Raw genomic sequence first — 27,841 nt, forward strand, 5'->3', positions numbered from 1 at the left:
GATTTGTAGCTCAGGTTGAGGTTCTGGATGTGAGTTTGCTCACTGAGCTGGAAGGTTAGCTTTTAGACATTTTGTCACCATTCTAGGTAACATCAGTGAGCCTCCGACGAAGCTTCATTGGAGGCTCACTGATGATGTTACCTAGAATGGTGATGAAACGTCTGAAAACTAACCTTCCAGCTCAGCGAGCAAACTCACATCCATTTCCCATGTTGTATTCCATCTGCCACTTTTTTGCCCCCCTCCTAATCTGTAGATCCTTCTGCAGCCTCCCCGCCTCCTCAATACTATCTGTCCCGCAACCTATCTTTGTATCATTTGCACACTTAGCCAGAATGCTCTCAATTCCTTCATCTACATCATTAACGTGTAAAATGAAAAGTTGTAGTCCCAAAACTAACCCTTGTAGAACACCACTAATGACTGGCTACCAGCCTGAGAAGGACCCTGCTATCCTCACTCTCTGCTTCCTCCCAGACAGCCAATTTTCTTTCCATGTTAGCACCTTGCCTCTAACACCACAGGCAGCCTCCCGTGGGAATCTTGTCAATCCAAGCAGATAACATCCATTGGCTCCCCTTGGTCTAAACCGCTCATCATCTACTCAAAGAATTCTAGCAGATTTGTCAGACATGATCTCACCTTTGCCCTATTTTAGCATGCACTTCTAAATATTCAGAAATCTCATCCTTCACAATGAACTCCAAAATCTTACCCATGACCAAGGTCAGGCTAATCAGCCTGTAATTTACTGTCTTTTGTCTTACTCCATTACGTTAGCGATTCTCTAGTCCTCTGGCACCCTCCCTGACTCATTATTCCTGGAAGATCACCACTAACACCTCCACTGTCTCTTCAGCCATCTCCTTAAGAACTCTGGGGTGTAGCCCATCTGGTTGAGGTGATTTACCCACCTTCCGACCCTTCAGTTTTTCTAGCACCTACTCCTTGGCGAGAGCCACCATACTCAACTCTACTGCCCCAAACACTTGAATTTTTGGGATGTCACTCGTGTCTTCCACTATGAAGACTGACACAAAGCACTTGTTCAGTTCCTCTGTCACTTCTTTCCCATTACTACTTCTCCACCGTCATTTTCCAGCAGACCAAAGTCCACTTTTCCCCCATCTTTAGATATCTAAAGAAACTCTTGCAATCTTTTATAATACTAGCTAGCTTACTCTTATATTTAAACATTCTCCCTCCTTATTTCTTTTGTCATTGTCCTCCATTGGTCTTTGTAGGCTTCTGAATCCTCTGGCTTCCCACAAACCTCTGTCACAAGGTATGCTTTCTCTTGGTTTTATGCTGTCCCTGAGTTCCCTTGTCAGCCATGGTTGCCTCATCTTCCGTTTAATATACTTCTTTCTGCTAGGGACTAAAACGTTGCCGAGTCTCCAGATTGCTGCCAGAAACTCCTGCCGTTGCTGTTCCACTGTCTCTCCTATTAGGCTCCTCTCCCAGAGGATTCTGGTCAGCTCAAGACTCTGTAGTTGCCTCTATTCAACTGTAATACCATTATATCTGATTCCACCTTTTCTCTCTCAAATTGCAGGGATATTTTATCATGTTATAGTGACCGTCCTAGAGGTTCCTCCACCTTAAGCTCCCTTATCATCAAGTCGGCTTCATTACACATCACTAAATCCAGAATTGCCTGTTCCCTCCTGGCGTATAGAACATTACAGCACAGTACAGGCCCTTCGGCCCTCAATGTTGTGCCGACCCGTCATACCGATCTCAAGCCCATCTAACCTACACTATTCCACGTACGTCCATATGCTTGTCCAATGACAACTTAAAATGTACGTAAATTTGGCGAATCTACTATCGTTGCAGTATCGTGTCCCATAACCTGACTATTGATTGGAAGCGTGTATATAACTCCAATTACGTTTTTTTCTTTTACATTTGTGGTTCCTCAACTCTACCTAGAGATTCTATATCATCTGACCCTGTTATTGTTTCTTCCTCTTGATTTAATTTCATTTCTTACTAATAAGGCATCCCACCCCCTCTGCCTACCAGCCTGTCTTTTTGACAGGATGTATATCCTTGGATGGTTAGCTCTCAATCCTGATATGCTTGCAGCCACATCTCCATGATGCCTACCACATCATACTTGTCAATTTTGATCTGTGCCACAAGCTCATTTACCTTATTTTATATACTATGTGCATTCAGATACAACACCCTCAGTCCTGTATTTACCATCTCTCTTCTCAGTGCCATCTGAGCAAGGGGTCTGGGTGGAATAATTACAACGACGGTCTGTGATTGGAGGGACTAGGTTACAGGGGAAATTATATTCCAGGGAGAAAAATTGAATAATAAAGAGGTGAGAAAAGAATGTGACAGGAGCAAGCGTGCTATTGTGGGAAAGCAGAACTCAAAAAGTGAAACATCAAAAGAAAAAGAAACAAAATGGGACAGAGTTTAGATTCTGAAATGGCTGAGCTCAGTATCGATTCTGGATAGCTGTAATGAGCCTAGCAATGAGATGAGGTTTTGCTCATTAAGCTGAGAGGGACCCTGACTGGAACAGCACAGTATGTTGAGGACAGAAAGGTCAGTGAGAGAGTGAATTGGAGAATCCAGGGGTGGTGGGTCTGGAATCCTCTCCCTTGGACAGCTGTCGTAACTCAGTCATTAAGGAGGTTCTAGACACAAATCAACAGGTTTCCAAAGACTAATAACATTAAGGGATATAAAAGGTAGCAGGCAAAAAACAAAAACATGCAGAGATCATGCATGATCTTTTTGAACAACAGATCAGGTTTGATGGGCTGAATGGCCAACTCCTGTTCCTATTCATGTGTTTATTATGAAAACAACAGGTTGCTGGAAGCCAGGAGCAAGCTTGTGGGCAGAACAGAGGTGTCACTAATATTTAGTCTCCCTTTCCAGTGTAGCAGAGACCACACTGGCAGCAGAGAGTACACCAGAGCAGATTGAAAGAACCATCTCTGCTTCACCCAAAACGAGTTACAGCATTTGAGTAGAGAAGTATAGTGAGAAGGAGATGGAGGTACAGTTTAACAAGGAGTGGATCAGAGACAAGACTATTGGTCACTGACTGAATGATCCATTTGGAACTATTTAGGCATTCCTGGCCATGATTCCACATTCTAATGTCAGTCAATCCAAGGACATCCAAACTGCTGTCCTGTTCCTAAATTATACAAAGATCAATTCATTCTCATTAATCACATCAACTCATTCTTCACTCCCTTTCCCCAAATGCTGGTCTACACTGTCTCAACTTCTGGCTCTCTTCCTACCAGTCTGTAAATTCCTCCAGCTTTAAAACCCTCAAAAGATATTTGCACCGCTCTGAATCTAGCGCCTTGAGCATCCCTGATTGTCAGCACTCTACCATCAGTAGTCATATCTTCAGGTGCCTAGGTTCAAAGTTCTGAAATTTCCCCCAAAACACCTCTCTTTCCTGTTTTAAAATGCTCATTAAACCCCATATGACCAGGGTTTGGTCAACCCTAATACTGCACGCAATTCAATGATGCATTTTTCCTTTATAATGCTCCCCTAAGAAACACCTAGCCTTGTTACATACCACATAAATACAAGTTGCTGTTTCTATAATACAAAATGCAAATTGAAAACTGGTTAGAATAAAGATAATAAACTACTGCAGATGTTGGAAATCTGAAACAAACACAGCTAATGCTGGAGAAACTCATCTGTGCCGATGCTGAAGTCACAACAGATTCTATATCTCTGCAAAGGCATAGCCAGCCCTGTTGAGTTTCTCCAGCATTCTCAGAGTTTGTATGAAAGTTAAAACATATTTCCTAAGTGCTGAAAGGGACTGAGAAGTGGCAATGAAGTTAAAGCTGTGATGAGCATGAGCAAGAGCAAAACATGTTTACTTCAGTTGGCTCCTGGTACTTGCTGTATCTGGGCAAGTGACTGGTTAAGGCATTTCAAACCCTGTTGAAATCTTCCATTCTTCCAGCTAAAGCACTGGAAACATTTATGGAAAATGCAGGTCACGTTTCCACCAAGTTAGCAGTGGGACCAGCTCTGAGGAGTTGCAGACACTAAAATCACCCTTTACTGCCCACCCACCCCATCTGCTCTCTTGGTGGCAGTAAGAGGGCACCTTCTGGGAGGGTGTCCTGAGCTTCCAAAAGGCACTATATAAATGCATCTCTTTGTTTTCAATGTAAGGATACTGGTGAATCCTCTCAGGCTGAGAAGGGATAAACTCTGGAGACATCACATCTTCTTCAAGCACTGGATGTGTGTGTGTGAGAGAGAGAGAGAGAGAGAGAGAGAGAGAGAGAGAGAGAAACTGAGATTAGTTCCTTCATCACTCAGTGCAACAATGAATTGATGAACGTTTAATTGAATTAATGAGCTGACTTGTTGAGTCTTTGGTAACAAAAAAAATCCCAAAAGAACCGCGGGTGCTGTTGCGTCAGGAACAAAAACAGAAGTCGCTGGAAAAGCTCAGCAGGTCCGGCAGCATCTGTGAAGAAAAACATTCAGAGTTAATGTTGCGGGTCCGGTGACCGTTCCTCAGAACTCATCCATTGGTGAGTTGGTTTATTTAAGCAAGTGAATCAATTATCAAGTGGGTTCATTAATTAGTGATTTAATTAATTACTGAACTGATTGTAATACAAAGTTGATTTGTCAATTAGAACTAATTGAATTATCAGTGAGTTGATTAATTACTGAGTTGATGGGTTCCGGGCAGTGAAGCTCTAACCCAGCTCTGCCCGTTTTCTTACCGATCTCGATAAACTCGTTATCCTCCAGCACATCGTGAACTACATCGTCCAGGTCTAACGAGCCAAGTCCCTGACAACGGCGGACCACAAACCGGGGGCTGGAGCCGGCCTTTATGCCGCCGCTGTCCGGCTTGTTCTTCACATAGCGGCGGATCGCCTCTGCGGCCAGCCACGCCACATTGACCGAGGTGTCCTTACAGGGCACGGTCAGCCACTCACCCCGGACATGTACCGTGAACCGGGCCATTCTGCACGACCTCCGCCCTCGGGACGGGACCAGCACTAACCCCCCCCCCGGACCATGTGTGAGATCCCCTTGGAGACCACTCCCCGCCCCCCATTGGGCAAGCCCCAGACGGGCCGCGCCCCCACCACATCGGTCCCGCCCCAATTGGCACGCCCCAGACCCGACACGCCCCCTAAGGTCCCAGTCCCGCCCCAATTGGCACGCCCCAGACGGGCTACGCCCTCTAGGACCCAGCCCCACCCCGTTGGCCCGCCCCGGACAGGCCACGCCCCCACACCCCTGCCTCCATTGGGCAAGCATCTGCCAAGCCCCGCCCCTACAAACCAGGACCCGCCCCTCCCCTCCAAGCCGGACACCGCCAGACCCGCCCCCGCTCCCCTCACCGCCCGGGCTAGCCCCTCTCTTCACACGCGCACACAGTGCCATCCAGGCTCCAGTCCCACCTTTCTTCCGATCCCTCCTCCAGAGTCAGCTCCTCTCCCCTCCCTCCTTCAAGCATAAAAGATCCAGCCCTTCGCTCAGAGCCAGCCAAGCTTGGCACAATGGGAACAAAACGGCACAAAAGCTGACGTTTCGGGCCTAGACCCTTAGGAAACGTCAGCTTTTGTGCTCCTAAGATGCTGCTTGGCCTGCTGTGTTCATCCAGCCCCACACTTTGTTGTCTCGGATTCTCCAGCATCTGCAGTTCCCATTATCTCTTGGCACAATGGTAAATGTGTTGATCCTGCCAAGCCCTCCTTATCTACATCTGGGTGTAGTCCCAAAATTGGGAGAATTGCCGTAACAGCCTGACATTGTCTGTAAGGTATGACAATGTCCCAGACATCATTGTCTTGTGAACGTAGTGCTGTAGCGTTCAGCTGTGCTGGAAGTCCTCTAGATACCCCGAACACCAATGGCACTAGGTTAAGCATGGACAATTCTGCTGATTCCTCCCTTGCTGCTGAATCTATATAGCTCCATGTTGAACAACACTTAAATGAAACACAGAAGACCTGTTGTCTATTCCTCCTTTGACATGTTAGACAACTCGAACCAGAATCTTATGAATGAATTTGCCCAGATATCCCACAATACAGTAGTAGTCAACTCACTATAAACACAAGCTGGTACCAATGCAAAACAGTCCCAATTTTATTATGAAACAAGTTACAGCAACTTTTACTCCAAAACAATACTATCTCTAATCCTTACAGAGATAGTAGGAACTGCCGATGCTGGAGTATCTGAGATAACATGGTGTGAAGCTGGATGAACACAGCAAAATTTTCGTTTGGTTTCCCCGATGTAGAGGAAGCCACAACGGGAACAGGGGATACAGTATATCACATTAACAGATGTGCAGATGAACATCAGTTTGATGTGGAAAGTCTTCTTAGGGCATGGGATGAGGGTGAGGGGAGAGGTATAGGGGCGGGTGTAGCACTTGCTGTGTTCACCCAACTTCACACTATTTCTAATCCTATTCAGCCCCTTAAGTTTACAATACTTCCCAAGTCTCTTGTAAATTTGCGCAGCTGTGCTCTCTCCTCTGTGGAACTTTGAAGCTGTTTTCTCTCTGCCTTTAGCTATGCTGGTCTCCTCAGCAGTTCAAGAGATTTGTGTGCAGGTGAATCCTGTTTTTGTACCTTTTTGATGAATGGCCTAGGCCCGAAACGTCAGCTTTTGTGCTCCTGAGATGCTGCTGGGCCTGCTGTGTTCATCCAGCCTCACATTTTATTATCTTGGATTCTCCAGCATCTGCTGTTCCCATTATCACTTTGTACCTTTTTGGATGGTTTTCTGGAATTTCCTATAGTTGGCCATTCAGGGAGACACATATACTATAGACAAACAGGAGGTTGGAAGAACACAGCAAGCCAGGCAGCATCTGGAGGAAAGAAGCAGCCAATGTTTCAGGTATTACCCTTCTTCGGGACTGGATGTGGGATTATGTTGTGGTGTCAGGAAGGGAGGGTCAGAAGGTGGAATGGAAGGGAGGAGGTGGAGCTGGAAGAGTTTGTGCCCAACTCCACACCAACCAGTTCAACCCACCCAGTACCTTCCCCATAACCTAAAAAATGCATCACTTGCCCTTACACCACCTCCCTCACCACCATTCAGGGCCTAAACTGTCCTTCCAAGTGAGACAGAGCTTTACCTGTACCTCCTCCAACCTACTGCATCTGGTGCTCCCGATGTGGTCTTCTCTACATCGGTGAGACCAAACGTAGACTAGGTGACCATTTTGCCAAGCATCTTTGCCTGGCCCATAATGCTTCGTCAAAACCTGAAGCTTCATTGAAGGCTGCACTGATGATGTTCCCCAGCACAGTAATGAAACATCTGCGGAGCAATAAACCAGCTCAGCGAGCTAACCAAACTCAACACCCACAACCCACGCTGGAAATCTACGCCAAAACCTCAGTCACCTCCCCATGTCAGGTCTCCGCCCCACTCCTCCTCCAGCATTAATGTCCTTGGCATCCTCCAGTGTTGTAGTGACTCAGAATGCAAACTTGAAAAATAACACCTTATCTTCCACCTGGGCATCCAACAGTTCAGAAGACTCAACATTGAATTCTCTAATTTCAAATAACCTTCCCACCCATCCCTCAGATCCCTTTTCAGCCTCACCTCCTCCCTTCCATTCCACCTTCTGACCATCCCCTCCAGCCACCAACCAGACTCGTCCCTTCTGTTGGCCAACCAGGTTGTACCTACTACCAATGTTCACCTATCACCACCATTCCAATTCCACCTCTACCCCCACCTCCAACCACCACGTTCATCTGCAGCTCCTCCTACCCCCAAAGCCGGTCCTGAAGAAGATTAATACCTGAAATGTTGACCGCTCCTTTCTTCCAGATGCTGCCTGGTTTGCTGTGTTCTTCCAGTCTCCTGTTTGTCTAGCTTGGATTCCAGCATTTGCAGTTTTTTTGTCTCAGGACACATATAATAGTTTGAAATATTGTCAGTCATTTGGATGGCTTGCTACTGTTAGTTTCTTTGTGTAGCAGGACCTGGTACCCATCTTGTCTGGGTTTTCCTTTGTTTGGTGGATAAGTTGTTGGGGGTGTCCGTCCAAGATAACTTGCCTTTTACATTATACTAATGTCATTAGCACCTGGCTGCTGTATCTAGTGTGTGAGTTTTATGATTTCAGAGTCTTGCTTGTCTAATCTATCCAGCATCCCTTGCTGTTTGGCCAAGTTAGCAATCTATTTATGTTTTAGCAGCCTGCGGGCTGCTACTTCCAAGGGCACAGAATGTACTGTAGGTGGGATTTCAATGTCCACCACCAAGAGTGGCTCAGCAGCAGCACTGCTGATCGAGCTGGTGGGGTCCTAAAAGACATAGCTGCTGGACTAGGTCTGTGGTGAATGGAGAGGGAATCAACAAGAGGGAAAAATATATTTGACTTCATCATCACCAATCTGCTGACTGCAGATGCATCCCTCCATGACACTATTGGTAAGAGGGACTACTGCACAGTTCTTGTGGAGATTAAGCCTTCACATTGAGAATACTTCCCATCATATTGAGTGGTACTATTACCATGTTAAAAGGGACAGACTATGAACAGATCTAGTGGCTCAAGCTTGGGAATCCATGCGGTGCTATCGGCCATTTACAGCAGCAGAATAACACTCCAGCAGAATCTGCACTCTCATGGCCCGGCAAATCTCCCACTCAACCATTACCAACAAGCCAGGGCATCAACCTTGGTTCAATGGAGAGAGCAGGAGGGCATGCCATCAGCAAAACTGTAGGCTCTTGTACATTTTATCCCACTCCCAAAACAAAATGTTATTTAAAAATCAATGAAGTCAGACAGATTGATTGAAGAAGTCTATATTAATATTGACATGTTAATTAAATCGTGCTGGCTGATTGAGTTATGGGCACAAATGGACAACATTTTATTTTTTTATTTATATACCTGTCACTCCAATATTGACACACAAAAAGAATGTTGTAGGCAATTTTGTCAACACCTTATAGAGACAAAGAAAGAAAAATGGCATATGCTGCAATCAAAAAAAAATTGAAAAATTGAGCAAGGCTTACTGACAATGTGTCTGCGTGAACAATAAAAAATCTGACCAACATTCCCACATTTGCATGCTGCGCAAACATTTAGAGTGCCACATTGCATTGTTTCTAGATTTCCAGAAAGTTGTTCGGGAAGTTGAACATGAAAGGCTGCTTTGACTATTGAAGGTTTTGAGTAAGTCAGTTCAGTGAGAGATTTGGAAAAAAAGTGTTTCAAAGTAAGAAAGCTCCAGCCTCAAATGTTGGTCTGGGGGCAGGCACTGGGTTAGGTTATTAGAAACTGGTGACAGAGCCCTACATTTTATCCATATAAAGTACCTCCACACAGTAAACAACTCACGCCAGTTTGCAGGAATGATTATTAAACAAATGGAGACATTAGGATAGATTTGCAGAGTTGCAAACATAGCCCAGTGCATTACACAAGCTAGCCTTCCAGCTATTGACTCCATCTATACTTCTCGCTGCCTTGGGAAGACAACACACATAATCAAAGACCCCTCCCACCCTGGTTATACTGTCTTCCAACCTCATCCATCCGGCAGAAGATACAAAAGCTAAAACACATATCAATAGATTCAAGAATAGCTTCTTCCCCACTATTATTAGACTTCTGAGTACACTTCTCAAACTTTAAATTTAATGTTGATCTCGTCCTTTGTGCACCTTCGCTGCAGCTGTAAGATTGTATTTTTCATTCAATTCAACTACCCTCACACACTTTGTATAGTAATTATCTACCTGTACTTGACACAAAACAAAACTTTTCACTGTACCTAGATACATGTGACAGTAATAAATCAAATCAAAATTGTGGTCAAAGAGGTAGATTTTAAGAATTTTTAAAAGGGATAGGGATAGAGAGATGAAGAGATTGGGAAAAGAGAATCTGGAACTTAGGGTACCGGCAGCTGAAGGTACGGCAAATAATGGTGAAGCAATGAAAATCAGGGATGAGCAAATTGGAAAAGTGCAGATATCTCAGTCAATATATGTCTACAAGGGAAGGGATTCGTTAGGAAATGGGCAGCAGTGTTTTGGATGTGTTGAAATTTATAGAGACTGAGAGATGGAAGTATGACCAGGGAGTGTTGGAAAGGTCAAGACTAGAGGTAAGAAAAGCTGAATAAGGGTTTTGATAGATGGGCTGAGACAGACACGGAGTCTGACAGTGTTAGGGAGGTGGGAATAGGTCTTAGTAATGACAGATTAATAAATGTAAGACTGATGTTGTAGAGTGCCAACAGGAGTATCAGGAGACACAGGGGAGACAAAGGGAAAGACTGTTGCAGAATATGGCTGAGATAGCCCCAGTGTCAGATGTCACAGTGAAGAGGAAAGGTTAGAATCTCAAGGGTCTTCATTGTTGAAAGATTAGTGACAGAGTCTGGCCTTCTGGAAATATGAGATATTCAAGTGGATAGAAGCAAGGTAAATCTGAATTGTGATTTAATTTAACCTGCAATTAAAGAAAAGTGAACATCAGTACAAGGGGTCGCCAGTTTATGAATGTTTGTACACTTGTCCCTATGAACGAGATCGTATATTAATTTTAAGGATTTGACATGTGAACAGTTGTTTGTACTAGTGACCTGCTGTTTTATATCGTGCTGTATTGTGTTTTGACTTGCATAGAAACTGATCTATCATCCTACTCAAAAACAGAGAGTTGTTTGTAACCTGGGGTCTGCCTGTGCAAACAGGGAAGAGAGACAATCAGGAATGAGTGGGCAGACCAAGACCACACACAGACTGCAACATGTCAAGCAAGTGGCCCACCACCAAATTCACGGAGGTCTAGTGATGGACAAGATGCTTAGTCAGTTACCTGGTTCCAAATATTCTCCCTTTGGATCTTCAAGTGAACAAAAGTTCCTTGGGGGAGAAAAGAGACAGCAGGCAGATGGGATTAGTTTTGAACAGCATATGGTCAGAATAGACATTTTGGGCCAAAGGGCCTGTTCCTGTGTTGTATTGTTCTATGTTCTATGTTCAATGCGAGTGAATTTTTAACAACATTAATACCTGGAACAAAGTCTGGAATCAGAAGCAAAATCTCAGGAATCACCATGCTGTTGCTGAGAAGGGAGACTAACAGTCTCCACTGTTTCAGACTAAACGAGCTGTCCAGCTTCCCTTCACTTGTGCTTTTTAGATGCTGCAAACCTCCGTCACTGTTTGTTAATTTTTCTGATCATGTTGTATTTATCATAGGGGCTCACACCTATCGATGGAACAGATGGACTCTGTACTCGATCTACTCTGCAGTTTGAGGTGAATCACTGTGTTCAATGTAGTGTTGTACTGTTTTCCAAACCTGTCAACAGAAACCATTATGGATATAACAGTTAGAGCAACATTCACAAACTTGTTAAGAATCACTGCACAAGCTTCCTGCTTCTGGGTTGGAGCTGAACCCAATCCCTCAGCAATTTACTGGGACATTGCTGTATATCTAAGAAATAATGTAACACAACCACCAAACTGTCCAGCCAGAAATCACCCAACTGTCATAGTCAGTTGTTGAGTTTTACTTTGCTCACTGACCTATCCATTCTTTCAATGTAAATTGTAAACTCCTGACCACAGTGCAAATCCCAACTCCAGGATCCACAGCTACAGTGGAAAGCAGATTTAAGTGGGGGGGGGGTTTAATTCCTTTTGTTTATTCTAGATAAACCTTACATTCATACTTAAAAAAAACAGCAAAATTCACAATCAGGGCGTTAATAGCAGACTATTGGGCAGTGAAAATAGAAACAAAAAACAATAATGTGTGCCCTGAAATACACTTAGATTAGATTAGATTCCCTAGAGTGTGGAAACAGGCCCTTCGGCCCAACAAGTCCACACCGCGCCTCGAAGCATCCCACCCAGACCCATCCCCCTATAACCCACACACCCCTGAACACTATGGGCAATTTAGCATGGCCGATCCAACTAGTCTGCACATCTTTGGACTTACACTGAAACATACACACATTGAAACAAACACAAACACATATGGAATAACACACACTGAAACAAACATGGAAAGACACATTGAAACACACACACACAGAAATTCAGACAAGCTCAGACATACAGGAAGCTAGATTCATTGTGTTTATCAGCAAAGGACAGTATTTCAAAAGCACCTTTCACATCATCATCAGATCCTAAAGTTCATTAGTGTTAATGGATTGGCTTCAACACTGTTGTATTGTAGGAATCATAGCAGCTAATTTTCACACACTATAAATTCAACAAGATCAATGAGAAAATGACCGGATAATCTGTGTGCACGCGCATGTATTTGTGCACGTGTGATTGAGTATGCGCATGCGTATGTGCATGCATGTGTATGTGTGTGTGTTTGTGTGTTCATACATATGTGAGTGCATGCGTATGTGAGTGTGTGCATGTGTGGGTCTGCATACGTATATGAATGGGAGAGAATAAACAGGCATATGCATGTGTCCGAGAGCACATGTGACTATGAGTGAGGGGAAGAGTGAGTGTGTGATAGTGAGAGTGAGTGAATTAGTGAGAGGGTGTGTATCAGAGACCATGTGTGAGAGAAAGTGTCTGAGAGAATATGTGTGAGTGTGAGAAAGTGTGTGCAAGAGAGAAATTGTGTAAGAGAGACAATGTCAGAGGGTGTGCAAATGAATGTGAGAGACGGAGTGTATGTTAATGAGTGTGTGAGCCCAAGCTGTTCAGATAGCCACACTTCACCTCCTCCTCCCTGCCTTCCCCAAACCCTATCCCAGTCTGAAAGCCATACAAGCCACTCCCAACATACCACATTCATGTGAATTCCACTGGGCCAACCCAGAGTTCAGAAGCAAACAAAGGTCAGTATGAGTTAAACCTAACAGCTCAGGCCTGGGGCTCAAACCCGTTCCTCAGTGATTAGGGCTTGGGCTGAATCTTTCATTTCTCTCTAGCACCACATTTGAATTGAAAAAGCAAACAAATGTTTTATTAGTTGCAAAAACAGTAATCGCTAGAGAAACTCAGCAGATCTGACAGCATGTGTGGAGAGAAAAAAGGAGTTAACATTTTGAGCTCCCTGACCCTTCTTCAGAACGGGGCAGAACTGGAGTAGGCCATTCAGCCCATTGAGTTTGCTCTGCCATTCAATGGGATTGTGGCTGATCTGATCATCCTTAACTCAACTTTCCTGCCTTTTCTCCATAACCCTCGACTCCCTTCCTGATTGAAAGTTTACTGATGCCCTTTTAAGGAAGGAAATCTTCTGTCCTTACCTTGTCTGGCCTACATGTGACTCCAAACCCACAGCAATGTGGTTGATCCTTGACTGCCCTCTGAAATGCTCTAGAAAGCCACTCAGTCCAAGGACAATTAGGAACGGGCAACTAATGCCACTGGCCCAGACCTGATGAAGCAAATAAGAAGGAAAAATAACTCACCTTTTCCTCAATCAGCAGCTTGTGAGCAATTTTAAAATCAGGGGCCATAAATCGATCCTTAACTAAAGGCCTGCAAAACAGAAGCAGAAAGACAACAAGGAAGATTTAAATTTCAGAGTCTAATATAGGATCTGGGTTGTTTTCAATTACGTCTGAGGGTCTGAACAGCATTGTTGAATGGTGGCTGGTTATGTCAGTCTGGGTCTCTGGTACCTGCCTGGTTAAGGTCAGACAGCTTCATGGGTGTGAGATCAACAAAATTTGAGCTGAACATGTTTGATCCAAAGAATCATTTCCTATTGTTGGCTCAAAACAACACATGGAACACTTAGAAGTTTGTGCAGGATAGAATGTGGGAGACTAGTCAGGAACATGCTTGGATAATCACTCTCAGAGAGTACATAGAAGTGGTTTTCGGCAGCGAATCAGCTGAGTCCTAGGGTGCAGTCAGGCAATGTCACAGCGGTCTTAGAGAAAGCCTCAGTGGGTCAATGCTCCAATTGTGGTTGTGAACAGATTGGCTTCAACTCATTCTGTAGCCCAGGAGAAGGCTTGGTGTTTGAGGCTAGGGAATTGAATGGGGACTGAAAACAATGGTTGCAATCTTCCCTCTGTTTAATTGGAGGAAATTTGAGGCACATATTCCACATGTCCTCACTAAGCCACATAGCATCATTCTTTGGACTGGACACTTTTTTTTCTATTCATTTGTGGGATGCAGGTGTTGCTGGCTGGCCAGCATTTCTTGCCCATCCCTAGTTGCCCTTGAGAAGGTGGTGATGAGTTGCCTTCCTGAACCGCTGCAGTTCTCCTGCTGTGGAGTGACCCTCAACACTATTAGGGAGCGAATTCCAGGATTTTGACCCAGCTACAGTGAACGAATGGCCATCTATTTCCAAATCAGGATGGTGAGTGACTTGGAGGGAAACTTGGCGGCAGTCATGTTCCCATATGTCTGATGCCCTTGTGCTTGCTGAAAGTGGTTGCAGTTTTGGAAGGCGCTGTCTAAGGATTTTTGGTGAATTTCTGAATTGAAGTGTATTGATCTGGTTATCCATTTCTATTGTGAACACAGGTTGTAAACACTTCGGGGTCCACATGTTTCATATGTTAGCTCATTCTCTTTTCTATTTGCCACTTTCATTCTGGAAGTCTACTTGAGCAGCAGATCAGGGACCATTAATGGCAGAATTGCTTCATTTTTGGACACACAAACAGTACTGATTCTTGATTCCTCAATGTTTAAGTTGAACTAGTAACTTACTTCACCGCTAAGCGAACCAGCTTGTAGACCCTCTCCAATGGCTCCGTTGTGTGCAGTGGGCGCAGAAACTCGAGGCCCTGACATGCTGCAAGGAGCTCGATAGCAAGAACTGGAAGAAAATTGATCTCACAGAGGAGTTAAATTTAGAATTGTCAATCTAACTTTTAGCCAATTCAGTCTGATACCAACTTACCAACTTTATATTTATAGAGTGCCTTTAAGTTTCTGAGGAATGTTATCAACAACATATTGGCACTGTGCCAAAGAAGGAGTCATTATGGTAAGGTATCGTTGTTGTTTAAGACACTTGCTAGACCTGAAACTATTCCTGTAAATCACTCCCGCATTCTCTCAAATATATTGACATCTCCCCTGGAGCTATGATGGCTGACCTTTAACAACCACAACCATCTTCTTTTGCACCAGGTATGATTCTAACCAGCAGAGAGTTCCCCCCAATTGACGCCTCTCTCACTCTCCTTTATTCACATTGACCTTGAGAAGAGATCATAGATAATGAGTAATCAATCTGCTCACCAGTCTGTAAACAAGATTATGGAATGGGCCTTTGTATAAAGTGCAATTTTTCAAGTGGTTTGAGACAATAGGAGAGATCAACACTTTACTTCAGCGTGCATGAAGCTATTAATTCCTGTAATTATTATAAATTGGGCACTGACACCAAGAGTGCGACTTGAACCCACAATCTCCTGATTCAGACTGGATTGTGCCAGCCACTGGGCCACAGTTAAAATCATGGCCTTGCCACAGTGACTTGAATCCCAGTCTCCCTTATCACAAGCTGGGCACTAACCATTACACACACATAATCCCGAGCTTTCCATTTCAAATCTGGATTACCCAATAATTTAAACAATTGAAGTATCAGCAAGAGCAACCTTTATTTAAATAGCACCTATAACTTAAGGAAACTCCACAAGGCATAAAATGAGAGTGATTTTAAAGCGGAATCTGACATAAAATCTTGCAATGTTCTACCAGAGTAGCTGACCAATGGTTTGGGTGAGTTTAAATGAGGAAACAACTGCAGAAAAGCAGAGGGGATCACAGACAGAAATAGAGAATTTTGACACCGAAATGGAAATTTAGGATGAAGATTATAACACTGCAATCAAAGACCTTCCCTCCATCATAAGGTCCAAAGCGGGGATATTCGCTGATGATTGCACAATATTCAGCACCATTCACAACTCCTCAGATACTGAAGCAGTTCATGTTCAAATGTAATAAGATCTGGACAATGTCCAGGCTTGGGCCAATATCTGAGCTGTATAAGACACTTGTTAGACCTCAGCTGGAGTGTGGTGTTCAGTGTGAGCCCCGCATTAGAGGAAAATGTGAACGCATTGGAGTGTGCACAGTGCGATTTACAAGAATGTTCCAGGAATGAGAAGCATCAATTATAAGGATAGATCAGAGAAGTTGGGAATGTTCTCCTTGGAGGGAAGAAGACTGAGAGGAGATTTGATAGAGGTTTTGAACATCATGAGTGAGTTGGATAGAGTAGCTAGGGAGAAGCTATTCCTGTTCATAAAATGTGTACATTCATCAGTCTTTTCTCTTGGCACTTCTAAGCTCTGTTTCTGGAGCTTTTTTCTTATTAACTTTGAAGCCATTTCAGAGTTATTTCCTTCTGCCCTGACCATTCTGGAGACTGCTAATCAGCACAGCTGCTCTTGGAAGCCTTCCTGTCTGAATGACCTGCGTCTGTCTATGAAAGAAACCATCAGACTCATTACCCTTCAGATGGTTTTTTCTGCTGCAAAGGAAATTTGTTTCTGGCTCATTCGCCTTGTGTCATATAACACCTTGTCATGATCAGAGTCCTTTTTTTCCTCTTCTACCCTTGTTTCCAAAAGTACTAAACTATTCACCTCAAAGGCTTTTTAAAGACTTCAATTAAATACAAATAAACAGACTCCAGTCACTAAGATGAAAAACAGAACCTGAAACCATTCTTATAGTCCCCTACAATATAGAAATGCAACTCAAATCTAAAACTATACTTCCTTCAGGGATAATGGGAACAGCAGATGCTGGAGAATCCAAGATAACAAAGTGTGGAGCTGGATGAACACAGCAGGGCAAGCAGCATCTCAGGAGCACAAAAAGCACAGGCTCTCTGACGAAAGGTCTAGGCCCGAAACGTCAGGTTTTGTGCTCCTGAGATGCTGCTTGGCCTGCTGTGTTCATCCAGCTCCACACTTTGTTATCTACTATACTTGCTTCAGTCCACTTTAGAACCTGAGTTTTCAAATAATATCACAAAGTTTCATCACTCGTACAAGTGTATGTAACCATTACATCTCAGACTTTCTGAGCAATATGATAGGGGGCCCTAATGAATGTCAGTTATCTTCAGGGTCTCAAGAAGCAAGAATTGGTCTTTTTGGAGTACAGAGGGTTAAGGAGAACTAAATTAGGGTAATCAACATTATGAAGGGTATTTTTAGAGTAAAGGAGATGAAAGTATTTTAATTGGCAGAAGCCTCATTATCTAAAACATACAGATATGAAATGATTGGCTAAAGTACTAGACAAATGTACCCATCACATTTGGTTAAGGTTAGTGTTGGGACTGGGGCTGCAGTAGAACTGGGTAATGGATTGAAACTAGACCAAGTGAGCTTTTCTCCTTTTTTCACATGACATGGTCTAATATTACACATCCTCCTCAAGCTTAGCTTGTTTGCCATCATTGGTACTGAGTCCTATTATCTAAGACACTGAAATACTGGGAAGTGTGGATGTACAAAGTGATCTGAGCATCCTTGTACACCAGTCAATGAAAGTAGACAGGCAGGTGCAGCAAGCAATTAGGAAGGCAAATGGTATGTTGCCCTTTGTTGTAAGAGGATTGGAGTTCAGAAGAAGGGATAGCTTACCACAGTTATATTGGGCCTTGATGAGACTATGCCTGGAGTATTGTGTGTATCTTTGGTCTCTCTACATGAGAAAGGATATACTTTCCATAGATGGAGTGCAGCGAAGGTTCACCGGCAGGATGGCAGGACTGTCCTAGGAGGAGAGGTTGGTTTGACCGGGCCAGTATTCACTCGAGTTTGGAAGAGTGAGAGGAGATCTGATTGAAATGTATAAAATTCAAACTCAATTGTACAGTTTAGATGAAGGAAGGATGTTTCCCCTGGTTGGGAAGTCAAGAACTAGGGGACGCAGTCTCAGGATATAGAACCATAGAATACCTACATTGTGGAAGCAGGTCATTCGCCCATTGATTCCACATCGACCCTCCAAACAGCATCCCACCCAGACCCACCCCCTACCCTATCCCTGCAAACCTGCATTTCCCATGGCTAATCCATCTAACCTGAAAACAATGGACCATTTAGCATGGCCAATTCAACCTACCTGCACATCTTTGGACTGTGCAGGAAACTGGAGCACCCAGCAGAAACCCACGCAGACACAGGGATAATGTGCACACTCCACACAGATAGTCACCTGAGGTTGGAATTAAACCCCAGTCTCTGGTGCTGTAAGGCAGCAGTACTAACCACATGGGGTAGACTGCTTTGGACTGAGATGTCAAAGCATTTATTCAGTCAAAGGGTACAGATCCTGTGGAGCTCTCTACCTCAGAAGGCCAAGTCACTGGATATATTCAAGAAAGATAAATATCTAGATATTAAAGACATCAAGGAGTGTGGAAAGGCAATGGGAATATGACACTGTGCTTGAGGATTAATCATGATTCTATTGAATGGTGGAGCAGGCTTGATGGGCTGAATGGCCTACTCTTCCTCCTAGTTTCATTGTTTGACATGACAGCCCTCGAGACAGAGTCTTACCTTGCTCAACGTGTTCAATAACTCTCAATGCTTTCCTGGCAGCCCATCCACCCATGGAGACATGGTCCTCAGTGGCAGCGCTGGTGGACAGAGAGTCAACAGAGGATGGATGACACAGCACTTTGTTCTCGGACACTAGGGAGATGAGAAGTTATTGCCTAGTGACTGGATGTTCTCAGTGTTTCAGTGTTGGTGTGTAAGTACTGAACAACTCATCATTGCATTGGTAATGAAGAAATCTCGTAACTTGTTCAAAAGGAAAGTGAAAAATAGTATTACTGTAGCGCTTTTCATAGCTGACCAATGATAAGACCACACTGAGAGTACTGTATGCTGTGTACATTTGAAGTAATTCAGAGAGAAGTCATTGGACAGATTCTTGGGATGAGGTATTTCTTGAAGAGGTTGTATCTATACTCATGGGAGTTTAGAGGAATGAGAGGTGATCCTATTAAAACCCAAATGAGAGTTTGAAAAGGTTTGATGGGTTGGATGCAGTACTGGGGATACTGGCTTTGAAATAAGGGGTCTTCCATTTAAGAGAGAGATGAGGAGGAATTTCCTGACTGGATTTTCTTCCATGATTGTTGGCTTATGGAATTCTCTCCCCCCAGACACCTGTGGAGGCTGGATCACAGAATATTTTCCAATCTACCTTAGACACATTTTGAGCAGAAGAACTCAAGGATTTTGGGAGGGACAGACAGAAAAGTGGAGTTGAGGCCACAATCTAACCAGATATGATCTTATGAACCGGCGGAGCAGGCTTGAAGGACCGAATGGCCTACTCCCACTCCTGCCTGTTTGTTTCTTTTTTACATGACCTCCAGACTTCCTAAAGCATTTCACAGCCACTGCGTTAAAGTGTAGTCAGTTTTGTAAAGTAGTAAAATCAATGGCCAATTTGCACACAGGAAGATCCTAGACACAGCGATGTGATATTGAGCAGGTCATTTGTTGGTTGATGGGTAAATGTTGGCCAAGACAATTGGTGGGGCCCCTTCTCCATGACCAGCCTCATCCCTACTCTTCTTGAAAACAGTGGAATCCTTTACACCAACCTGAGAGGGAAGGCAGGACACTTGAGAAGATGACACCTCTGACAGTGCAGTACTTTGGGGAAATGTCAGTCTGTGTTAAATCTGTGTTCACCGGAATAAACAAAATGTTACACAAATGGTTGCAAATTGCTGATTCTGGACACACTTAGAAACCAAGCAACATTGATGAAGGGAGTTAGTGCTTCTTGTAAAAGGTCAATGATGAGAAATGGTAACTTTTTCATCTTATCCCCAGATACTGGCTGACCTGCTTGAAGCTTCTAGTACTTTCTGTTTGCATCTTTATACAATTCATCCCTTTCTGTTCTACATTTTCCTTGTCTCCATCAGCTAATGCTACAAGGACTAAGGGACATCTTTTGAAGGTTCAAAGGTGAGTTTTTCAATATTATTTCATGCAACATGGGCATAAGACCATAAGACCATAAGACATAGGAGTGGAAGTAAGGCCAATCGGCCCATCAAGTCCACTCCACCATTAAAATCATGGCTGATGGGCTTTTCAACTCCACTTCCCTGCACTCTCCCTGTAGCCCTTGATTCCTTCTGATATCAAGAATTTGTCGATCTCTGCCTTGAAGGCATCCAACGTCCCAGCGTCCACTGCACTCCGCGGCAATGAATTCCACAAGCCCACCACTCTCTGGCTGAAGAAATGCCGTTTCATTTCAGTTTTAAATTTACCCCCTCTAATTTTAAGGCTGTGCCCATGGGTCCTAGTCTGCCCGCCTAACAGAAACAACTTCCTAGCATCCACCCCTTCTAAACCATACATTATCTTGTAAGTTTCTATTAGATCATCCCCTCGACCTTCTCAACTCTAATGAGTACAATCCCAGGATCCTTAGCCGTTCATCATATGTTAAACCTACCATTCCAGGGATCATCCATGTGAATCTCCGCTGGACACGCTCCAGGGCTAGTATGTCCTTCCTGAGGTGTGGGGCTCAAAATTGGACACAGTATTCTAAATGGGGCCTAACTAGAGCTTTATAAAGCCTCAGAAGCGCATCACTGCTTTTATATTCCAACCCTCTTTAGATAACGGACAACATTACATTCACTTTCTTAATCACGGACTCTACCTGCAAGTTAACCTTTAGAGAATCCTGGACCAACACTCCCAGATCCCTCTGCAAACAAGTAACGTCCCCAGGCTGAGCACTAAACTGACCAGGAAATAGGCTGCTTCCAGCCCTGAACTCGGATTGCAGCGGTCAGAAACCCGTGTGCTCACCATTCTGCCACGGCATTGAGATTTATTGCCTGTCCCTAGTTGCCCTTGAGAAGGTGAGTAGGGAGCTGCCTTCTTGAACTGCTGCTGTCCGTGTGCTGTAGGTCAACCCACAATGCCCTGAGGGAGGAAATTCCAGCATTTTGACCCAGCAACGGTGAGGGATGGCGATAAATTTCCAAGTCAGGATGGCGAGTGGCTTGGACAGGATCTTGCAGTTTGAGATGCAGAGGGCTGATGATATGGGGAGAAATGTAAGCAGGAATTATCGAAACAGAAACAATTGATGATAGCACTTTAGGGAGAATGGTGGGGACAGAGTAGGGGAATGGGACCGACTGAACCACTGTACGGAGAGACAGAATGGAACTATTGGGCTGCATGCCTTCTGTTTGAGCTATAATGATGACAGGGGAGGATTTTCCTAATCTTAGGGAGGCGGGCTAGAAAGCCAGGCGAATAATAGGGATTCACAACAGGAGCAGTTCAAAGACACATTCTCACTTCAGGGATATCTTTCTGGGTTTGATGGGAATAGGATTGGGGTTGTGGTGTCCGATATGCAGTATGTATATTTAATCCTCAATTTCCAAACATTTAGACTGTTGTGCAGCACAGTGCCATCGTTACACAGGTGACATACCCTGGGGTATCAGCCGCTACAGGCAGCAGCAGGGGCTAAATCGCTGCCAAGCTATTCGTTTTCCCTTGAAAAGGAGTAATAATGACCTTCCCCTCTCCAGTCACATTGACTTTGAGGCACCTTCACATTCTCCTGCTCTCTTCAGCAGCACCCAGCTCTCTCAAGAGTAGCTGTCCAGCTTCCAACATCGTCTGCCCTTTGCCTGGGGGCCAGCAACAGGGTCCCATACCTTGGCTGCCTGCCTCTGTACTGGCCACCAGCTCCAAGTCAGTGCTTCTGAACAAACAGCTGGCCCAGCAAGTGTGAGCTCATTTGGTCCCAACATCAAATTCCTGAAAAACATTAGAAATTCTGTTTCTGTAACTCTCAAACTATGGCACTCAGTTAAAGAAATTGAAATGTTATTCTGTGTCTGGCAAAATCCACTACATATTTGCTCTATTTGAGAGATGAGATGGTTTAGAATTGGTTCTGAAGAAGAGTCAAACTGAACTCAAAATATTAACTCCACCTCTCTCTCTTTCTCTCTCTCTCTCTCTCTGCCTCTCTCCACACAGATGCTGCCAAATCTGTTGTGTAGACAAGATGTTCCCTTATATGGGGCAACCTAGAACAGGAGGTGAAATTATTTCTCTCACAGTGAATCTGTGGAAATCATTCCCCCAGAGTGCAGGCATTGCTGGGAAACCAAATAAATTTAAGAAGAAGACAGATTTTTAATTAATAATAGGTTGAAGGGTGATGGACAGTGGCACGAAATCGGAGGCCATGTTAAATGGCAGAGCGGTCTCGAGGGACTGAACTCCTGCTCCGAGCCCTTACATTTTTATCTTACTCCTGCATTCTTTGTATCAGAGATAATGGGAACTGCAGATGCTGGAGAATCCAAGATAATAAAGTGTGAAGCTGGCTGAACACAGCAGGCCAAGCAGCATCTCAAGAGCACAAAAGCTGACGTTTCGGGCTAGACCCTTCATCAGAGAGGGGGATGGGGTGAGGGTTCTGGAATAAATAGGGAGAGAGGGGGAGGCGGACCGAAGATGGAGAGAAAAGAAGATAGGTGGAGAGGAGAGTATAGGTCGGGAGGTAGGGAGGGGATAGGTCAGTCCAGGGAAGACGGACAGGTCAAGGAGGTGGGATGAGGTTAGTAGGTAGGAAATGGAGGTGCGGCTTGGGGTGGGAGGAAGGGATGGGTGAGAGGAAGAACAGGTTAGAGAGGCAGAGACAGGCTGGGCTGGTTTTGGGATGCAGTGGGGGGAGGGGAAGAGCTGGGCTGGTTGTGTGGTGCAGTTGGGGAAGGGGACGAACTGGGCTGGTTGTGTGATGCAGTGGGGGAAGGGGAGATTTTGAAGCTGGTGAAGTACACATTGATACCATTGGGCTGCAGGGTTCCCAAGCGGAATATGAATCTTTAGATGACATGTCCATCATGGACCTCCTACACTGCCACAATGATGCCACCTGAAGGTTGCAGGAACAGCAACTCATATTACGCTTGGGAACCCTGCAGCCCAATGGTATCAATGTGGACTTCACCAGCTTCAAAATCTCCCCTCCCCCCACTGCACCACACAACCAGCCCAGCTCTTCCCCTCCACCCACTGCATCCCAAAACCAGCCCAGCCTGTCTCTGCCTCCCTAACCTGTTCTTCCTCTCACCCATCCCTTCCTCCCACCCCAAGCTGCACCTTCATTTCCCACCTACTAACCTCATCCCACCTCCTTGACCTGTCCGTCTTCCCTGGACTGACCTATCCCCTCCCCACCTCCCCACCTATAGTCTCCTCTCCACCCATCTTCTTTTCTCTCCATCTTCAGTCCGCCTCCCCCTCTCTCCCTATTTATTCCAGAACCCTCACCCCATCCCCCTCTCTGATGAAGGGTCTAGGCCCAAAATGTCAGCTTTTGTGCTCTTGAGATGTTGCTTGGCCTGCTGTGTTCATCCAGCTTCACACTTTGTTATCCTGCATTCTTTGTGTTTGTTTTTGATTTCCAGCATTCATAGCATTTTTGACTTTATACCAATGTTTTCAAAAGGGTGCCTGTCAAACTCTCACTGTCGGTAAGTGTTCATACCTAATGCGGCCGCTGTACAGTGAGGCATCATGAAGCCTGAGTTCAGGCCCCCATCACTAACCAGGAAGGCAGGCAGTCCACTCAGGGATGGGTTACACAGTCTCTCGATCCTCCTCTCGCTAATTGATGCCAACTCGTGGACACCAATCGCCAGGTAGTCAAGGGCCTGTTCCAAGGAGACGAAGGTCAGTCTGTTTGTTGTATGGGTGATAATCATTACACCATAACTGCTTTCAAAACAATACTGGTGGCCAGCTCTTTAGCTGATTAAATCACCCCCAGAGCATCGGCTTCCAAATGACTGCCAATGACATTGTCGGATGTGGTATGGGGAGGGTGGGCAGGTTGTAGGCTTGTGAGCAGGAACTCTGAGCAATGTGCAATGTGCCTGCCCAGGGGTCTCTGTGTCACACTGTCTGATACAAGCTGTTGGGGCTCACTCCCAGCCCATCTGCCAGCTGACTGCCAACGCTGTTTACAGACAAAGAACTGGACTCCCACTGACACTGACCAATCGGGGACTCCCACTCCTCCACTCTTGAGGGCCTTTGCCGAATTGGGAACCGGCTGTGGTTCCCCCGCTCAGTGCATCCTCAGGGAGTGGGGTCCTCTGTACATCACTGAGTATCTGACAAAGGTGATGCTGCTTCCTGGGACAGGTCAGCCATCAGAAATAAACAGCGGAACAGTCCCCTTCGATTACAATGCTCAATCTTACAGGTTCACTGAGGATGTGATACAATAAAAACGCCTCTTAAAGCACTTTCCGAATTGCACTCTCTCAAGCTATTTTAATACAGCCTTATATTCCTGTGACAATGCCATCTGAGTGAATTAAATTCTTGGATATTACTGCAATAATTTCCAGACCCTCATTTTTGAAATCTTCAAATCCTCCCCTTCTAAGAAGGTGGTTGTGATCATTTAAGGCTATTCACCTGAATCCCATCACTGAAGTAGTATCGTCAGGCTAGTGCCCTAGGCTCAACCATCTTCACCTTTCCTCCATCCTAAGGTCAGAAGGGGGAACATTTGCGGATGATTGGACAATGCTCAGCACCACCCAGGACTCCTCAGACACTGCAGCAGTCCACCCTTAAAGGTGGCAAAACCTGGGCATCCAAACGTAGATTGATGTGTGACAAGTAATACTTGTGCCACACAAATGTCAGGCAATGACCATTTCCAAAGAGAGAGTGTAATATTCACCCAAAGCCTGTCCACCATCTACAAGGCACAAGTTAGGAGTGTGATGGAATACTCCTCGCTTGCCCGGATTGGTGTATTTCCAACAACACTCAAGAAGCAAGGCACCATCCAGGAGAAAGCAGCTCACTTGGTTGGCATCACATGCACCACCTCAAATCTGCTCTCATTCTGACACCAAAGAACAGTCGCGACGGTATGTACTAACTCACAAACCCTCTTTTGAGAACATTTTCCAAGCAAATGCTCTCTACCGTCTGGAAGGACAAGGGCAGATTAATGGGAACGTCATCCCCTGCAAATTCCCTTCCAAGCCACTACCATCCTGTCTTGTAAATATTATGCTGTTCCTTCACTGTCACTGGGTCAGAATCCTGGAATTCCCTCCCCTAAGGGCTTTGTGGCTCTAGCTGCAGCGGTTCAAGAAAACAGCTCATCACTACCTTCTCAAGGGCAATGAGGAACGGATAATAAACACTGGCCTAAACATTGACACTCATACCCATGAAGAAATAAAGAAAACCCCCCCAGTAATAAATTATAAATGGCTGAAGATAGTTAATTCATTTTATTGAGCTACATATTTTAGGGACTCTGTTATTTGTATCTTCCAGTAGTGGTGTTTTTGTTCACTTAGAAGTCTGTAAAATCTGATACTGGACAAAACCATGAAATGGTCTCAATTGCCTAACACTTACTTTGGCAGGATATTCGCCATGGAAATTCCCACATGAAATAACTTCACCTCTGCCCACAAGCACAATCTGGAAACCGGTTAAGGGAAGAAAGTGTTCTGATTTTGAAGGATACACAAGAGGTTTCATACTAGAAGTAAAGCGAGGTTAGAATAACAATGTTTAAAATGGACCTTCTCTTATAGAATCATTGAGTCATACAGCAAGTAAACAGGCCCTTCATTTCAACCAGTCCATGCTGAATATAATTCCAAACTAAACTAGTCCCACCTGCCTGTGCCTGGCCCATATCCAGCCAAACATTTCCTATTCATGTATTTATCCAGTCTTCTTCCAATAGTGCCATGGAATCCTTTTTACCACCTTACAGAGCTTTCTTAAAAGTTTCATCTGACTTCTGAGATCTCCGACAATGCCAGATTCCCTCAGCGGCATACTGCGCTGTTGGCCTGGGATTCTGCCCTCAACACTCTGGAGTGGATTTTGAAAAGCCACCTTTCAGTGAAACATATAGAAACATAGAAAACAGGAGCAAGGGTAGGCCATTTGACCCTTCAAGCCTGTGCACCATTCGATATGACCACGGCTGATCATCCAACTCAATACCCTGTTCCCGCTTTCTCCCGTTGATTCCTTAAGAATTATATCAAACTCCTTCTTGAAAATATTCAATGATTTGGCTTTAACCACTCTCAGGGGCAGAGAATTCCACAGGGTCGTCAATGTCTGGGTGAAGACGTTTCTCCTCATCTCAGTCTGAAATAGCCTATCCTGATATCCTCGGACTGTGACACTTGGTTCTGGATTCCACCATCATGGAATATCTCAATCCATTTTAGTCTGTCTAGTCCTGTCAGAATGTTATAGGTTTCTGTGAGATATCCTTCGTTTTTCTCAAGTCCGGTGAATATAATCCTAAGTGATCCAGTCTCTCTTCATATATCAGTCCTGCCAAACCAGGAATCAGTCTGGTAAACCTTGACCACACTCCCACCATCTCCAGAACATCCTTGCTCAGATAAAGAGACCTAAACCGCACACACTACTCCAAATGTGTTCTCACCAAGGCCCAGTACAAATGTAACAAGACATCCCTGCTCCCAGCACTCGCTAAGAAGACCAATGTACCATTTGTCTTTTTCACCGCCTGCTGCTTACTTTCAATAATTGGCAAGCAAGGACCCAGGTCTCGTTGCACCTCCTCCTTACCCCAGTCTATTGCCATTCAGATTATTATCTGTCTTCCTGTTTTTAATACTTGCCCACAGTATACTTCATCTGCCATTGCATTTGCCCACTCACTCAACTTGACTGAGAAGGAAAAATGCCACTGGCCTTCGGAGCTAACACCTAAGTAAACACTGATGCCAAAACTGATCCATGTGCTGCCTTTTGAGTCGTCTTCATTCATTTGACTGCTGATTACTTCACACTGAAATCACTCTGTAAGTAAGAGCAGGCCTCTGCCCCATATGAGTTTGGCTTCATGAAAGGATACTGGGTTATCAGTGACACTGTTCATTTCAGTCACCAGAATCGATTTCACAAATCTGATCGTATCATTGGCCACCCCATGGACCTGGAAAACAGAATGCCCTGATCAGGAGAAACCTGTGCTCACTTGGCCACTTTGTTAAAAGTCGAATAAGACAGGAATCTGTAATATCTACCTGCGGGCAGCAGCGAAGGGTATAGGCATCCTGGACGTGGCCACAGAACTGGTGGCTTTCTGTCAAAGTTCCACAACATTACACAGTTAATAATTACATAGACCTTTCAAACAGCCAGAGAAGTCATTCCTACAACAAATCCAATGCTTTACCTGCAATTCCAGATGGATGAACGTCGGAATGCAAGACTGACCGGAACCGAGCAGCTACTTCTATCTGGCCTGGGTGAGGTCGGAGGTCATGGACGTCTGTTAAATGTACAAAGTGACAGCACCGTGTTAGCCAAAGGTCAAAGGTTCAAGCCCTCGTGCTGATCATTGGAAGCACCAGCATCAAGGAGCCCATTATTTCAGTCGATCAGTCCATATAAAGTCTGCCTAATGGTTCAGTTGAACGCCTTGTGGATACAGTCCCTGTCTCCGACCCAGCAGTTCTAGGTTTGAGTCCCACTCCAGAAGCTGATGACCAAGGACAGTGTGTTTCTAATGTGGTAGGACAGGCTCTGCAGCAAACTGTGTATCCTCCGATAGGTGCCACTGGCAGGCTGTGAGAGTCATGGAGACTCCTGGTCTGCAAAGGGATATTGAGATGGTACAAAACTGCAGCTTTCAACATCACTACACACAGCTCCAGGCTACAACATACAACAGCATGAGGGAGTGGCTGGGCAGCCAGGATGGCCAAGCTTGGTGCCTGCGCAATAGGGATAGA

General features: G+C 44.8%; 2 protein-coding genes across 13 annotated transcripts in view; both read right to left on the minus strand.

Annotated features, from left to right (window-relative positions):
- The window catches only part of hal (histidine ammonia-lyase), a 47,332-nt gene extending 42,274 nt beyond the window's left edge, over nucleotides 1–5,058 (minus strand). For 2 of the 4 annotated variants that reach the window (XM_048553918.2, XM_048553919.2), the window contains exons 1-3: nucleotides 4,755–5,058; nucleotides 4,194–4,254; nucleotides 3,888–3,915 (exon numbers count right to left, since the gene is read on the minus strand). In XM_048553918.2, coding sequence (XP_048409875.1) covers nucleotides 3,888–3,915; nucleotides 4,194–4,254; nucleotides 4,755–5,001 — 336 coding nt within the window. In that variant the 5' untranslated portion in view covers nucleotides 5,002–5,058. Of the gene's footprint in view, nucleotides 1–3,887; nucleotides 3,916–4,193; nucleotides 4,255–4,383; nucleotides 4,490–4,754 lie in introns of all 4 variants that reach the window. The other 2 variants (XM_059654742.1, XM_048553921.2) reach the window with 2 other exon arrangements.
- A 3,765-nt stretch (nucleotides 5,059–8,823) lies between these two features.
- Nucleotides 8,824–27,841, minus strand: part of LOC125463255 (histidine ammonia-lyase-like) — a 30,898-nt gene continuing 11,880 nt past the window's right edge. For 3 of the 9 annotated variants that reach the window (XM_048554288.2, XM_048554291.2, XM_048554294.2), the window contains 9 exons: nucleotides 27,283–27,378; nucleotides 27,131–27,189; nucleotides 26,959–27,039; nucleotides 25,464–25,529; nucleotides 23,560–23,725; nucleotides 18,546–18,680; nucleotides 14,716–14,824; nucleotides 13,452–13,521; nucleotides 8,824–11,353 (listed from right to left, as the gene is read on the minus strand). In XM_048554288.2, the coding sequence (XP_048410245.1) occupies nucleotides 11,294–11,353; nucleotides 13,452–13,521; nucleotides 14,716–14,824; nucleotides 18,546–18,680; nucleotides 23,560–23,725; nucleotides 25,464–25,529; nucleotides 26,959–27,039; nucleotides 27,131–27,189; nucleotides 27,283–27,378 (842 nt within the window). In that variant the 3' untranslated portion in view covers nucleotides 8,824–11,293. Of the gene's footprint in view, nucleotides 11,354–13,286; nucleotides 13,418–13,451; nucleotides 13,522–14,715; nucleotides 17,819–18,545; nucleotides 18,681–21,483; nucleotides 21,816–23,559; nucleotides 23,726–25,463; nucleotides 25,530–26,958; nucleotides 27,040–27,130; nucleotides 27,190–27,282; nucleotides 27,379–27,841 lie in introns of those variants that run through there. The other 6 variants (XR_007249795.2, XM_048554289.2, XM_048554292.2 and 3 more) reach the window with 6 other exon arrangements.

Source organism: Stegostoma tigrinum, chromosome 25, assembly GCF_030684315.1.
Source record: "Stegostoma tigrinum isolate sSteTig4 chromosome 25, sSteTig4.hap1, whole genome shotgun sequence".
NCBI classification, from domain to species: Eukaryota; Metazoa; Chordata; class Chondrichthyes; order Orectolobiformes; family Stegostomatidae; genus Stegostoma; species Stegostoma tigrinum.